Here is a 16941-nt window from a genome sequence, read left to right on the forward strand (position 1 = left end):
GTTGCCATGGCGTTTCTGTCACATTCTCTAATTAGAATCACAGTGACATTGAGTCGTCATGGAAATGCTCATTTGCGTTTTCCTCATTATTCACTCGGCTTTCTGAAGGTGACTGAATGTCTGGGAATGTGCCTGACGAAAATGAGATGCTTAATTAGTTGTTGTGTATTAAATGTGCAATTACATATCTATTAATTTACTGTTTTCAAGAGATAATGTTAAATGGGGAAATTAATGAACTAATTCATCATCACCACCACCATGGCATAAGCATAATTGATTAGGCTGTGATCAGCTAGTTTGAATAATAATATCGTTTATGCATAATGAATAGCTTCTTAAGCATGTTTAGCAGAATAAGACTGCTATTAAGGTCAGATGAGCAGCACACACACACACACACACACACACACACACACACACACACACACACACGCACACACACACACTCACATTCACATACAGGTTGTTTATTTCACCATTTAGTGATATTCTCTCGCTTTCTGTCAGTCTCCGCACCCCCCACTCCCTGTCTCACCCTCGGAGAAAGCTGCCATCTGGACCACTTTCATTTAGCACACACACACACAAACATGCACACACACACACACACACACACACACACACACACACATACATCTGGAGATTAATAAATCAAGCCATAGACATTTGATGGAAATATCACCCAGAATTTAACACACTACTCTGGTGGTCTTGATTAGGATTGTCAGTATTTTACTGCTAAATGTGGTTGAGTTTAATGAATGGAAAGTCTACCTGCTGGCTTTGGCTGAGAGGAATCCCCTCTGTGACTGACCTTAGTCCTCAGTGTAAACATTTATACCTGCTAATCAGTTTACGTTGCTTGTGTACTGTTGAAAGCAAATTTATTAGCTCTAGCTCTTGTGAAATTTCACTTGGTGAATATTTCCCAAGTGCTGTTTAACAGAGCAATTCATTTTTCACAGTATTTTCTTTTGTAAAAAGTCTTTCTTTTCACATTTTCATAAATTTTAAGGTCAATTATTTATCATTATCATCTTTAAGATTTATTTTTTCTTTTATATTGGCTACAGAACAAAGCGCTGTTGTCCAATGAATAATGTAACTTGCCTAGTTGACCTCACCAACCTAGTTAAACCTTTGGAACTATTTTAAAGATCTAGGTGCAAAGTCTAAAGCGCATAGCGCAAAAGCATTAAGGGTGTGTCCGAATCCACTTTAGCTATTTTAAGGATGGAGATATACACTCTGCGACCCGGCGCATGGTCTAACAGGATTGTGCTTATTCTCTTATTGAGTTCTGGGTGTGTTTTGAGCATAATGTGCATTAAACCAATCAGAGTCCTGCTCCCATTACCTTTAAGAGTCAGTTGTTTTGAGTCAAGAGTCATGCTATTTACATGGCAAACTTTGTAAGTGGAAAAGCTAAATGCTCCAATAGCGAGAAAAGATTTAAGCAAACCATCTGCAAAGAATGAGCCTCCTTCGTTCGGCCTCTTTACTTGCTTTTTACTTTACTTTTACTCTTTATTTTATTCCTTTACTCTCGTGGATAAGGAAACGGTGTTGTATACACTTCACTGAAGACATCCATGAGCCTGCATATTTAATTTCGTTTATTAAGCGCAAAGATTTGTTTCAAAACTATTTCTAAATTCAGTTCTTATTTCCAGCAAAAGAATAAATGAACAATAATTTGTGGAGTTATGTCCAAACACACGTCCTATTCTTTTGCCTCATATGGTGATGCATATGTCTCCAAAACTCAACAGGTGGACAAATCTAAACTTATTTTATTTAACCAAATATAAATATGTATATAATAAATAATACTGCTAATAATAATAACATTATACAAATGCAAATTATCATGAATAAACTGAAAAAGCCCCACGACATGACGCATGGAGGTAGTGGTTTTTATATTTATGTAGTAAATAAGAATTTTTGTAACATTTTATTCCTTTATTTATTTCATATCTAAAGATATTTGTGTATTTTATTACATCCTTTGTATATCAAGCATTTGGACCTGCATAGACGCATAACTAATGCTGGACTTTAGACCAGCTTTTACTTGGTCAATGATGTGGTCTATTTCAGTTTTTAAAAATAGCAACGCACAAACAATGCGCCTTAACACACCTCCTTTGTAGACCTGCACACCCATGAGTCCACAAAGTGGTACAAACAGATTTGTTATTTAAACAATGTGGCACAAAAGGTGAAATGTAGGGTTGCGCTGGTCTGAAAATAGCAACAAGTTGCGCAAAACCCACTTGCGCCTCGTTGTAATAAAATAGTTATTAAAACTATCAGGTTTAAAATGGGTTGTAAAAATCTTTTCTTTGGTAAACATCCCTTGAATTTTTTTTTGAGAATTAAAATAGAATATTAAAGATAATGAAAAAAAAAATTGCCACAAGAAAGGTAATTAATCTGCCTTCAACTGTACACAAATATAAAGTATAAAAATGTTCAGAAAGTACTAATTAATTTAAATGAAAATACATTCATTTATCTTACTATGCAAATTTACATGTTTTTGTAGTTTTTCAGAATTAAATATTAATAATTTAATTATATGGATATTAACAACATATGCTATATTTCCTGAAACATATTTAATTTTAATTTTCAATTCTTCAAATGTAACATGCTGATTTAGAATTCAAGGATGCACATAAGTTATTTGGTCTTGAAAGGGAAGTGTTTTTAATATGGGAACCAGGCCATTGTCCATGCACTCATAGACCAACTTTATTTTTTGTTCTGCTCAGAGAATATCCCACTCCATCTGATAAGTTTAAATTAAATCTGAGGTAATGCAAACTAAATCCAAAACCCACTGACACCCCTATAAAACAAATATTTGATGTAGAGAAATCAACTGCATTATTTTACCATCTAACAACACACATTTTAAATGTTCGTAAAATTATCATATTCATCTGGCAATTTTCTGCACATTTTGCAAGTAAAAATGAACATATAATTATATGTTTTTATTCTAAACTTGCCTCGTAGCTACATTTGAGTGTCTGAAACCAATCCTTCTGGAGATGATTCCATAGTCATGTTTTTATTAGTCAAGCTGAATCAATGAAAGCAGTTAAATCTTCAGTTTATTTAGCAACCGATAAATAAGCCAGACGAAAAAAACAAATATGCATTCACAGTTATAAAATGCTTCATCATTATTGTTTTTTCAGAGGTAAAACTCTTTTGTCTTCTTTTTGCAGAGCTCCTGGGTGCTGCTAAGAAGGTGAATGTGAACTTCCAGGACACAGACGGGTGAGTTTCAGCTATACTGCAGCAACATCACTGACTGTTTACACACACATGAAAACTATCAGTTAAATTGATTTTTTAGAGATTATTCATAAAATATTCAATAAACTAAACAGTGATCAGCTGATGTGGATTGTTCAGATGATATCCAATAGTATCCGACTGCAGACATGCAATCCCAGACACAATTCACTCAATAAAGCCAATGATGTCACTGGGAGGGGTAGGGTTAGGGGCAGGGTTAGGTGTGTGCATGCTGCTCAGTTTGCATCTGCACCCAGTTTGCAGCCAGACCCTTTTCAGGATATTGCCTATAATAACAAACAGAAACAAGGTAAACCCAACAAACCTGAAAAAACCTTGATAAAACTTAACCAGATTTCAGTAATTAACTGGATTGTTAAAAGTGGATGTTATTGGTCAGCATGGCCATTGAGTTTAATAATGTTTTTGGTTACTATTATACAATCTATTATCATTGCATGCTCATATTATTTGGTGAACAAGCATTTATGGTGAATTACTGTAAAATTTTCAAGATTTCCACAGTTCAGAATACAACTACAGAAAAGGAGTGACCAAATGTCCCCACAAGTATAGCAAAACAAGTCATTTTTACCTTGTCGAGATATTTATTCTGGTTTCCATGAGGAAAATGTCTTGCAAATGAATGTGAATGAAGACTAGAATGAAGTATTTTGTAGAATGTAAAAATGCTGAATGTTTCCTGTGAGGTGGCATCATGGTGGTGCAGTGGGTAGCACGATCACCTCACAGCAAGCTTGGGTTTTCTCTGGGTGCTCCGGTTTCCCCCACAGTCTTAAGATATGCGGTACAGTTGAATTGATAAAGCTAAATTGACCTTAGAGTATGTGTGTGAATGAGAGTGTATGGGTGTTTCCCAGTGTTGCAGCTGGAAGGGCATCTGCTGCATAAAAATATGCTGGATAAGTTGATGGTTCATTCCGCTGTGGTGACCCCTGATGAATAAGGACTAAGCCGAAAAAAAAGAATGAATGAATGAATGAATGAATGAATGAATGAATGAATGAATGTTTCCAGTTGGGGGTTAGAATAGGTAGTTTATACCAGTGTTTCCCAACCCTGTTCCCGAAGGCACACCAACTGTACACATTGTCAGCCTCTTCCTATTCAAACACACCTGAATCAAATCATCAGAGCATTAGAAGAAACTCAAAAACCTGAAATGAATGAGTCAGATAAGCGAGACGTCCAAAATATGTACTGTTGATGTGCCTCCAGGAACAGGGTTGGGAAACACTGGTTTATTCATTATAAAAATCATTACGTCTATGGGTAGTCCCCATAAAGATAGGTGTTCAAGTGTTTTTGTGTGCATGCGTGTGTGTGTGTGTGTGTGTGTGTGTGTGTGTGTGTTTGTGCGTGCATGCTCGTGGCTTGGGGCTCTGGCAGAGAGAAATCTCCTACTCATGGAAGTAGGTCATAGCCTCCTGCTCAGTTAGAAAGGGAGGGATCGGAGTAAAGTGGCAGAGTTGAGCTGCAATGAAGACCGATTAGGGACTCTCTTAAAGTTACGCACAAGGCTTAAAGCGCTTAGATTGAAAAGAAGAGCTGATTTGTAAGATTTTGAAGTATTATGACTGGATAAATTAGGTTATATTGGAGAATATAGACCAGTATTTAGACCACAAAAGAAGAACAGGGTGGGAAATTAGAAGATCCTCACAAAACGATCATTTATTCAGTTACTGCCTATATACTGTACGTTTCTGGAGATCTCGAATTATGTAGCAAGAGCTATGTATGGCTGCATTTTTGTTAGTTGTTAAAACGAACACTATGGGGTGGAATGATGCCATTCCTTTTCAGCGCTTACCCACTTTCCAGCTTTCTCACTGTTACCAGTTTGTCCATTTGCTCGCCATGTACATCTGCGGACTTGAGACGTAGAGTAGAGTTGACTGCGACAATAGGATTCGAGTCCTGTAAAAAATGGTTCCATAAGCTAAAAATAAGCTAAAAAAATAAACAAGTAAACAAAAGGTTGAGAATGTGGTAAAATCTGAAATTGTTTTCAGATTTTTTCTGGATTGCTTTTTAAAACACTAGGTTGGGTTTAGTGCTGCGTTCACACCAGACACAGAAGAAGTATCAAGTGTGAGTGATTTACATGTTAAGTCAATGCAAAGGAGCAAACAGACATCCTGCAGTACGATACATGAGAATGAATCGGTGCGAGTTGATCGTTTTGTGCAATTGACGCGCTTAACGCGTGTTTCGCGCAAATCGCGAAATCACGCAAATCACAAAGTTAAAAAATATGAACTTTAGAGGACATTCACACCGCATTAACCAATCAGGAGCTTGCTCTTGTGAGGGTGTGATTATGACGTAGCACCTGTTGTTGGTGTCCTCCTGCCGACACCGGCAACAGTTCATCAAACTGGGCTCGGCTCAGTCAAAAGCACAGAGCTGGGTGCACCTCTGAAAGGATCTAGTGGACTCAGACACGGCTCTAAATGAATTGATGCTGTATTTCAGCCTTCATAAAACACATAAACACAGCTATTCTCTCAATAAAACCCATTTTAGCTATTAGGCAACGAAGCTAGACTTACGGGGCAGACAGAAGCCCTGCCCATCACGTGAATCCACGTCTATTGTGAAGTGAATTTGATGCACAGATGAAGCAGATTTGACACGCGAATGAAGTGAGTAAACTCAAAACGTTCACATGTGTATTTATGCGCTAATAGTGCGATTTATCTATGCATTCCTTATCTGGTGTTAACACACAGCATAGGGAAGGGGGTGAGCAGGTCACTCAGTGGTTTTTAAAATACTATTGGTTGGGTTTAGAGAAGAGAGTGGGTGGGGGTATCGGTTAGTTGGTCAGTCAGTAAATCAGTTAGTCGACAGCGGCCTCTGGTGGATTTACGTGAGAACAAATGGCACTCGCAAGAGAAATTTGAGATCTGAAAAAGCATACACAGCGACCTCTTGTGGACTTGCAAAAACAAATGCTGCAAGCTCCTGGGACGTATTTAGCTCTCTCCAGAAATATAGATATGGATAATCAGAATCAGAATGAGCCTGGGTTGACAAAATACATGTTCCATAAAATGTTTTTATTTTTGGCTGTAAGAATGCATGTCTAAGTATGACTATTGGTGGTAACACTCTAAATTTCATGACTTTTACTCTGCGCATGAAGTCAATCTCTGCCTCTACCTGAGGAAAATAAATATGGTGGTTTAAAATTTAATCAAAAACAGATTTTGAGATGTACAAAATATTTTCTGCTGCCTGAACTTCCTGCTGTCTTTCAATCCTTAGTAATAAAATATGTCAACAGTGTTTCTGACAGCTATACAATTTTATTGATGTGAGGTTGTGCTATCATTCGTATCTCTGCTCACAGAATAAAAAAAATTATATGAAAAAAAAAAAAAAACTCAATCGGTAAAATGTGCAGTGATCAGTATTTCATCAAATCCTCTATAGCTTGTGAGTGTTTTAGTGCAGTCTGTATGTCATATTAAAAGGATTTAACCTATTTTTGATACCTTTAATGTAAGGTCCCACTTTTGCTTCTATTTTAAACACACATTACTTCTGACAGCTAAGGGATTTGCTACCATATGAAGGTGAAAGATATTCAGTCATATTAAAGCAATATTGTATGGCTTTGAGGACTGTGCAAATGTTTGAGAGCTCATTTATACCACTCAAGGAATGAAAAGTAATATTTTAGGACATTAAAGCTACAATTCTAACATAAAACATTGTAATTTTGACATGTCTTTTAATGCAAGAATATTAACTTAATATCTTCTGTCATTTTGTGTGTCATAACCTCTTTTGTCATATTAATTATTTTAAATGTAGCGGAAATGTCTTACATAATTACTTGAGATATAAATAGTTAATAGCCTATAGTAACACAAGTAATGTCTTACAATCCAACCCTTCTCTTGTTTTTAGTAGTATGACATGGTCTTCTCATCATACTGAGTCAATTAAGAGTCAAATTACTGTACGGCGAATTATGAATGAAAGTGTCAAATATTACTCCTGCTTTAACTTTTTTAATATTATTCCACGATTTACACCTTTAATCAGAAAAGATGTTAATGTTGTTAAAGTGGTTGAATCATATTTGTGTGTTTTACAGGTTATCTGCCCTGCATCATGCTGCTCTTAATGGAAACGTGGAGCTGATTTCACTGTTGCTCGAGTCACAATCTGTTGTTGACATCAAAGACCAGAAAGGTGAAGGTTTTTTTATGATATGTACATTATTCTCAGTGTACAAATAAATTGATTATCAGCTGTTATTATGCTGCAATATTGACAAAAATTATTTCATTATAGTAAATTGTGGATGATTTTGATGGGGTGATTTACGCTGAAATCTTGGCTGGTGTAGGCCTGTCATATATGAGTAAATAAAACACTGAAACTGCCTGTAGATGGTGCCAGTTCTGCCTTAATGAGCGACTCATTGAATTATTCTTTCAAATGATTAATTCAAAACAGCTTCTTTGTGAGGAAATGAAGCAAAAGACTCTTTATGAATGGATCACTGAATTGTTGACTCAAATGATTCATACAAAAATAGATTCATTCTGGAATGAAGCATTGCAGTGTTCCTCTGAGATCCATGAATATTTAGCTCCGTTTTTTATTGACTACAATTATAACTTTTATTGGAAAAATAGAAAAAAAATATAACTAAGTCAAAAAAAATGTATTGTTACTCTTGATTGTGGGATATTAATTACATATCATACCAAATACACTTTGGTCAACTGGTAAAGTTTGTTTCTCGCCACTGTCGCCACTGGCTTTCTTCGTTTGGGAGTTTTTGAGCTGCGCATCGATGGATTTGCTCTTCAATGTTTTATAATTTCAGCTGTAAAATTAAACCACACTGAACTGAACTAAACTGAAATTCAACTCTAAAATAACTGGACTGACACAGTTTCAGTTGACTAGAACTATGTGAAGCTGCTTGGACATAATCTACATTGTAAAAGTGCTACAGAAATAAAGATGAATTGAATTGGAAACATTTTTATAATGTATAATGTACAGTTTATAAAGATTCATACAGTTATTTTTGCTTTCATAACATAAAATAAATCTTCAACAGTCTATTGAACCTGCATTTCAATAGACTTTATAACAGTCAATGATTTTGAAATCACAAGATATTTTTTAGAGTGACATACTGTATATTGTAAGAACTTTATGAAAAAAAACAATTATGAAATTATCAAAGACAATAAATATGGCATGACTGTATACAATTGTTTTTTGAAAAAATCCTTCTATGAATTTTCTGTCTTTACTGTAGTCTTCAGTGTCATGTGAATTTCATTCAGAAATCAGAAACCTCTGCTTGGGAAACATTCTTATGATTATCAGTGTTGAAATGTTGAGAACATTATGAAGCCTAATATTTTTTTCAGGATTCTTTGATAAATAAATAGTAATACGACAACAGTGAAAACAACATTTGTTTTTTATGAATGCTACTTTTAATCAATCAATTTCAATCCATAATTTCAGAACAAAAGTATCTTAAAAAAAAAAAAAAAATAAATAAATATATATATATATATATATATATATATATATATATATATATATATATATATATATATATATATATATATATATATATATATAAAATGTATGTATTTATATATATATATGTATGTATTTATATATATATATATATATATATATATATATATATATATATATATATATATATATATATATATGAACCGTGAGGCGACAGCACTACCTACTGCGCCACTGCCTCGCCCACAAAAAAATATATATATATTATTAATTAATTAATTACTCTAACCTGCCTTAGTTAACCTAATTAACCTAGTTAAGCATTTAAATGTCACTTTATCTAGTGCCATCCCCTCTGCCGTCTATATCTAGTAAAATATTATTTACTGTCATCATGGCAAAGATAAAATAAATCAGTTATTAGAAATGAGTTATTAAACCTATTATGTTTAGAAATGTGTTGAAAAAAAAACTTCTCTCCTTTAAACAGAAATTGGGGAGGAAATAAACAGGGGGTCTATTAATTCAGGGGGCTAATAATTCTGACTTCAACTTTAATATTAAAACTCTGCCTCTTCTCTCTTCTGAAGGGATGCGACCCTTACATTATGCTGCTTGGCAGGGTAAGTGCGAGCCGATGAAAATGCTTCTCAAGGCGGGGTCATCAGTCAACAGCCAATCAGACGAGGGACAGATTCCTTTACACCTCTCGTCACAGCACGGACATTATGAAGGAGTAAGTACATGCATGTAAACAAAACAATTCTAGAGTTGGAGACACATTTTACCTTTATTAATAAATAATTTCTAGTATGTTTTAACTGATAAACCCATGAAGCATTGCAGTTTAGGGGCCCTATGTGCATGTTTTTTCTTGATGTGCCCTTAGTGGTAAATTTTTTTTTCTTAACTCAAAAATAATTAAAATGTATTTTAAATGTGGGTCAAGATAGGCCAAACGTATCTGGCCCACATATCAGTTTATAACATCTGGGCTGCCCTAAAGATGGTGCCATCTCTGGACCATGTTTGGTCCTCATGCTGTACAGATTCTTGTAGCAAATTCTTTGCTACCTGAGATGTCATTAAACAAACTTGTGTCCTCATAAACCACTAAAACCAGTACACACAAACACAAACGCATGACAGCTGTACTGTACTGTGTGTTTACAGAGTGAGATGCTGCTTCAACATCAGTCGAACCCCTGCCTCAGAGACCACGCTGGGAAAACTCCTCTAGACTTGGCCTGTGAATTTGGACGAGTCACGGTCAGTTACGCTTTGTTTGTGTGTGTCTGTCTGCATGTTCACAGGGGTTTGTGATAGATGGATGAGGAGCACTGCACCCCTGTGGGATTCTGGGAACTACACCTCTTCTCACGTCCTCAGCCAAATGCAGAAAGCCCCACATTCAGGCACATTCACGCTTTCCAAACGAGCACAACAGATTCTTTCAGAGCTCTTTATGCTGACCTGGGTTTTGTTAAAGGGATAGCTCATGGATAATTAGTCTTTTGTTATTATTTACCCACTGCCATGTCAGTCCAAACCGTCTACTGTATGATGTATTCAGTAGATACTATCACAGTTTTTAATATTCAGTTGACTTAAATTTATTTAAATATTTTTGTTTATTTATTTATTTTTGTTAATTTCATTTAATTTAATTTTAAATTTAATTTACTTAATTTAATTTTATTTAATTTTTATTATTTATTAATTTAATTTATTTAATTTAATTTAATTTAATTTAATTTATTTAATTTAATTTAATTTAATTTAATTTAATTTAATTTAATTTAATTTAATTTAATTTAATTTAATTTAATTTAACTTAATTTAATTTCATTTAATTTCATTTAGGCGAATCATTCCGCTATGGCGACCCCAGATTAATAAAGGGACTAAGCTGACAAGAAATTGAATGAATGAATGAATGAATGAATGAATTTTATTTTTTTTATTTTATTTTATTTTATTTTATTTTATTTTATTATTTTTTTTATTTTATTTTATTATTAATTTATTTTTTATTATTTGTGCTCATTAGTCCCTGGATTTGACCATTAATTTTTAAAAGTAAAAGTCTACAATCTTACTGTGATATAATAAGTCTTTTTAACCAAATCTAAGATAAAACAACATTACTCTGTCAACATTTCATTAGCTGGTATTTGTACAGTGTATTTATTCTGAATATTTTCCATAAATGTTATTGTTTTTAATATTATTATTATTATTATTATTATTATTATTATTATTATCATAATTGTTGGTAATTTAGCAAAAGCTTTACCACATAAATATTTTATATTATTATAATAAAAATAAATAATTTACTCTGAAGTTTTAGTCAATTTAAAGGGGTCAAATGATATTGTTGCAAATAATGTTATGTTTTGCATTTGTAGTGATAGAATGTTAATGCAGTGTGCTTTTGCTTCCTCTCAAAAAGTTATACTATACATCAAGCTGAAATACTTTACTCTGTTGTACTTTGCTCAGCTGAAACTTTACAAAAGCATCCTGGTGACACCTTAGACTTTTTTTAAAGCATGATCAGATCCCTTTATAAAAGCAAAATTACATGATGTATTCTAAAGTTGCAGTAAGCGATGTTCAGTTTCACTGACTTTCTGACAGACTCAGATATTGAAGTAGATCACTCCCTTTCTCCAAAATATCTCGCTCCACAAACATGTCAGCAAAGCTGATGTCAGCTTAGCGTAACGCTCAGAGTGACTGACAGCAGCAAACACCTCAAAGTCTTCTGGCTGAACAACAGTGATCAAATACCTTTTGCTGTTTGGTTTAAAGCCATACAGGGACAGGTGTGATGTGTCATAATACTTTTTTCAGTTTGAATTATCAGGCCGTGTGGAGGGGTGATATGGACTTAAAACTACATTACAATATTTTCCAGTATTATTGTGATTAGGGCTGCGCAATATATTGTTTCAGTGCTGATATCGCATTGTGCGCATATCCAATAGTCGCATCGCAAGATATGCAGTGTTGAGTCTGAATAATAGTTGACCAGGAACCACAGAACAAGCAATTTGTAGGGTCAAGTTTAACCATAATAGAGTGAAAGTTTATAATTAATTTTTTTATTTTTATTTTTTGACTGAGCATTTTAAAAGAGATTAAAACATTTGGACACATACAATTATGATGTTTAAAGGTGTAACAGAGATTGATTACATTTAATTATTTATACGGAATCATTGGAGTTTATGTCTAGTTTTTGTTTAGTCCAAATATCTACATTTCAAAGCAAAAGCAAGCTTATTTAATTTCCTTCACTGGCAGATAATTTAGCTTGTTTAAAGGAAAAACTCAAAATTTGGACTTAAGGTAAAAACAAAACGATATATTTTACTTGATCTAAAAATTTGAAATATCTTAACTTGAAACGAGACAAAGCAAGGTAAGAGCATTTTTCTGCATTGTGATTATTCAATTTCTGTACCTGTCAGACTACAGTTGTCACCATTTGAGGAGGGTCTTCCAACAAAATTGTCCTAAACTATCGAACAACACCCATTTTATCTTAAACTTTTTTCGATCCACTTCAAATGTTGACGACTGTATTTCAACAGAAAGGGCCCTATTTTGACGATCCATGTGCAAAGCGCAAAGCGCAGGGCGCAAACACATTAGGGGCGTGACGGAATTCACTTTTGCTAATTTAAGGACGGAAAAAAATCACTTTGCGCCGTGGCGCATGGTCTAACAGGGTTGAGCTTATCTCTTAATGAGTTATAGGTGTGTTTTGAGAATAAAAAGTCTCATCTCCCATTCCCTTTAAGAGCCAGTTGCGTCGCGCCATAGCACATACATATTTACATGACGGACTTTGTAAGTGGAAAAACTGAGCATTTCAGTTGCAAGAAAACAGTTAAACAGAGCATCTACAGCATGAGAATGAGAGAATTAGCCTCCTCATTATTTACTTTCACTTTCACTCTCGTGGATAGGGAAATGTGTTTTACGCACAGACATCTATTAGCCTACACATAATTAATTATGTTTGTTTAGTGCAAAGATTAGTTTAAAAACTATTTCTAAATTCAGTTCTAATTTCCAGTAAACTAATAAATGAACAATAATAATGAAGTGTGGTCAAAAAACTGAGTTATTTCCAAAAACACATGATGTGCCCCATATGGTCAAAAACTTGACAGGTGGGCAAAGCTTGTTTTTAATATAAATACATATAAATATAAATAATATAAATACATATAAATACATATTTAATATAAACAAATATAAATATGCATATAATAAATAATACAGCTAATCATAATAACATTATACAAAAGCAAATTGTTATGAATAAACTGAAAAAACCTACATCGTGTCTGTATTAAGCAATGTGTAAGCAAAGCGCACGACTAACGCTCTCTGCGCTGGACAATAGACCGGCTTTGTTCTGGTCTATTGAACAATCTAATTTAGTTTCTCAAAATAGCGACACGCCAGCAATGCACTTCAGCATGCCTCCTTTTTTAGATCAGAACTCCTATGGGCGCACATTTGAGCGCAAATGCATTTGCTATTTAAACCGCGTGGCGCAAAACGTAAAGACGACTCTTGCGCCGAGCTGAAACTAGCAAAAAACTATTGCATCGTGCCTTGTACCACATTGCGCCGGTTGTATGATAGGGCCCAAAATTTCAAATCGAGCTATTCAAACCATCTTTTAAAACTGTATTCATTTTGCAATATTTATTGCAGAAAAATCAAATATTCCATTATTAGAATTTTTTAATATCGTGCTGCCCTAATTGCGATAACAATATTAATGACAATCATACAGTACATATCCACTGAGAGACAAGGAATATTAATTTTCATATTTTTTATCTTTATAAACACACTAAAGCAGCTAATCAAGTTTTTCCAGGATCATATAAAATACAAAAGCAGGTTGGAAAGAAACTACAGGAAATATATGTATCCTTAGTCATAACTTATCATATTATAACATAACTTATCCTTAGTCAAAATGGCCGGTATTTGGTTCTATTGCATTTTCAGACCCTAATTTGTAGTATAATATATTAAAATAGCAGAAATGAAATGTGTGTAAGGTGTGTTTGAATGCTTGCATGTGTGTTTCCGTGTGTTCTACAGGTGGTCCAGTTGCTCCTGAACAGTAACATGTGTGCTGCTATGTTAGAGCCAAAGCCGTCCGACCCCAATGGCATCAGCCCGCTGCATTTGGCTGCTAAGAATGGACATATTGAGATCATCAAGTAGGTGCTCAACGGACTTCCTACTGCTGTTATGAAGACTCTGTTCCTGATCGCACAGAAGGCCCCTACTGGCCCATATCCATCAGCTGATAAACAATAAAGAGAGAACATATATTTAAAATGTTCGTTACATTTTAAGTTTGCAGTAGTGTTTTTACTGTATTCTAGCCTTTTTGACAATGAGACTTAGTTTAAAAAAAAAACATTAGAAAAACGTTTGTAATAGTAGTTGATGTGTATTTAAATTGTTATAACTGAAGTTATTTACAAGACATTTCACCAGTTTTATTATTGCTTTGAATTAGCAGTCATCAATTCGGTGTAAGGGGACAGACATTGACGGCGTGAAAGCCTGACACAGCATTTAGCTCACTGACACAAAACTGTCTCTGTTGCATGACTGATGTGCCAAGACAGGTCAGGAGCAAAGAGATCGGGGATGATGGGAGAAACGAAAGACACTGTCCGATCAGTCCCTGGAGGCTTCATTCATTACATTCACACACACACATAGACACACACACACGCGCACACATTCAAACAGCGTGTCCTCGTTTTTCCCTTTGATGGACAGTGCCGTCACTGCCTGCTGACGCACAACGTTAATTAGTGATTTCATCGCTCATCACACACTTTAGGTTGCTTGTGGATCACTATGAATGTGTGTTTGGTTAGACGGGTGTGAAGGACACTCTTTAGATGCTCAATTTTAAAATCAGGGCTTCTCATCAAGCAAACGAGCACAATCTGACCTGTAAATAACATTTATAAGGCTTTTTAAGGGATTGATTTTTTTAGCCAAATCGCTGCACTGTTTCTTCCAAACAGCTCTCAAATCTGGACTGATCGAGTGCTTCTCTTGGCTGCAGTTCAGCTGCTTTAGTTGTAAATGCAATGTAGATTTCAGCACATGCATATGGGACTGTATTTGTTCATCCAGATAGACAAATATTCAAATCATGATCTATGTAAATTACTGTAATCATCAGTGATTTCCATTTTTATTTTAGTCTGTTTCTTTTTTATTTTTAGATTGATTTGAAGTTTTATATACATAATTAAAGTTAAATATAGCAAGGAAAATAAGTATTGAACACATCACCATTTTTCTCAGAGAACTAAAAAGCGTTCTAAAGCGTTGATTTGAAAATTTCCCTGGATGTTGGTCACAACCTAAGAAATGCATAAAGTAAATGCAAAGAAAACACATACAGTATAATTAGTTTACAAATTAATTTATGCTTTTAAAAAGAATGAAATGGCGATGGGAAAAAGTATTGAACACATAAAGAAAGGGAGGTGTAGAAAGGCAGTGAAAGCCCAGAGAGCAGCAGAAATCTTTCAGTAGTTATTCAGAAACCTTCTGCTCTTCATCATTGTAAATTAATATTCGCTGCTTCTGTCCAACATCTACATTAGCAGGATGATGAAAATGAAACCATGGTGAACGTTTTAGCAAGACAATGATCCAAAACAGCCAAGGACACTCTCAAATGCTTTCAGAGAAAGTAAATCAAGCTGTAAAATGGCCCAGCCAATTACCTGACTTGAATCCAATGGAAAATACAAAATAAAAAGAAACAAACTTAAAGGGGGCTAATAATTCTGACTTCAACTGTATGTATATATTATAGGAAATACAGTGAAATTGTCTTTGATCTGTTAATCAGCACCAAGGAAATATTCAAAACAGAACTAAAGTTTGGACTTTCTATTTGTTTCTAATTGTTCCCTATAAAAGAAGTGGTTAGAAGTCTGGAGAAATCTATAATTTTTTCAAAAGTCTACCACATACTGTAAAAAACATAGTGGCTGTGTTTGAGCTTTTTGAAATAATATTGTAAAAGAGAACATTTATTGGGTTTAAACTGAAAAACATACTGGCTTTAATAATTTATGTTTGTGTGTGTTCAGGTTACTAATCCAGGCTGGTATAGATATAAACCGACAGACGAAATCAGGCACTGCGCTGCATGAAGCTGCGCTCTGTGGGAAAACTGAGGCTGTTCGACTGCTGCTGGATGTGAGTAATTCATCTGAATGCATACAGAACATGAAAAAAGCTGAATTTTATTGTGTGGTGTGAAAAATAATCCTTTATCATGTCAAAAGCAAACATTCATGCATAAATAAATTTCTTTTTAAATATACCTTGAAGATTTTTTCTTTGTTTTTTTTCACTGATTTAAAATTTATATCTGTAATTTTGTAAAATGTTATTGCAATTTAAAGTAATGTTATTTTTCTGTTAGCAAAGCTGAATTTTCAGCACTATTACTCTAGTTTCTGACATTTTTAGGATTTTGTTTTTGTTATAAAAGTTAAAAAGCAGAATTTATTTAAACAGAATGTTTTAATATAGTTGCTTAAATTAATTTTATTTATCATGCAACGAGTCAACATTTCTCTTAGAACTTTCTTATGATCAATTTTGAATAGTTTATTTATTTATTTATTTATTAAGATTATATTATCATTAACTCAACCTCGACTTGTTCCAAACTAGTTTGAGTTTTTTTTTCTGTTGAACACAAAAGAAGATGTTTTGAAAATGCTGGAAACCTGTAACCACACCATACCATAGTAGGGAAAACACATACATTTTGGGTGAACTATCCCTTTAAGGCACATGAACCTTACAGGTAGGGCCGGAGTGGGACTCCTTTTCAGCCCTGGAGTTTCAAGCCTCAGACCGGCCCACCTCAGTTCACGACTGACTATATTAAAATAAGGACATTTCCAATTCAGTTTCTAATTACACTATCACGTCTTTTTTTTAGAAAACAGCTGCTTTAGAACATCAAATGTTCAA

The 16941-nt window shown here is 34.2% G+C and overlaps 1 protein-coding gene across 1 annotated transcript in view; it reads left to right on the forward strand.

The window, feature by feature from the left end:
• Positions 1-16941, forward strand: part of LOC147846683 (caskin-1) — a 64868-nt gene that overhangs the window by 35991 nt on the left and 11936 nt on the right. Inside the window, exons 2-7 of the mRNA XM_087236701.1 lie at positions 3246-3297; positions 7451-7548; positions 9459-9604; positions 10042-10137; positions 14008-14129; positions 16044-16152. Of these exons, the coding sequence (XP_087092827.1) occupies positions 3246-3297; positions 7451-7548; positions 9459-9604; positions 10042-10137; positions 14008-14129; positions 16044-16152 (623 nt within the window). The remainder of the gene's footprint in view (positions 1-3245; positions 3298-7450; positions 7549-9458; positions 9605-10041; positions 10138-14007; positions 14130-16043; positions 16153-16941) is intronic.

The sequence above is a fragment of the Danio rerio genome, chromosome 1 (assembly GCF_052040795.2).
Source record: "Danio rerio strain M-AB ecotype USA chromosome 1, GRCz13ab, whole genome shotgun sequence".
Taxonomy (NCBI): domain Eukaryota; kingdom Metazoa; phylum Chordata; class Actinopteri; order Cypriniformes; family Danionidae; genus Danio; species Danio rerio.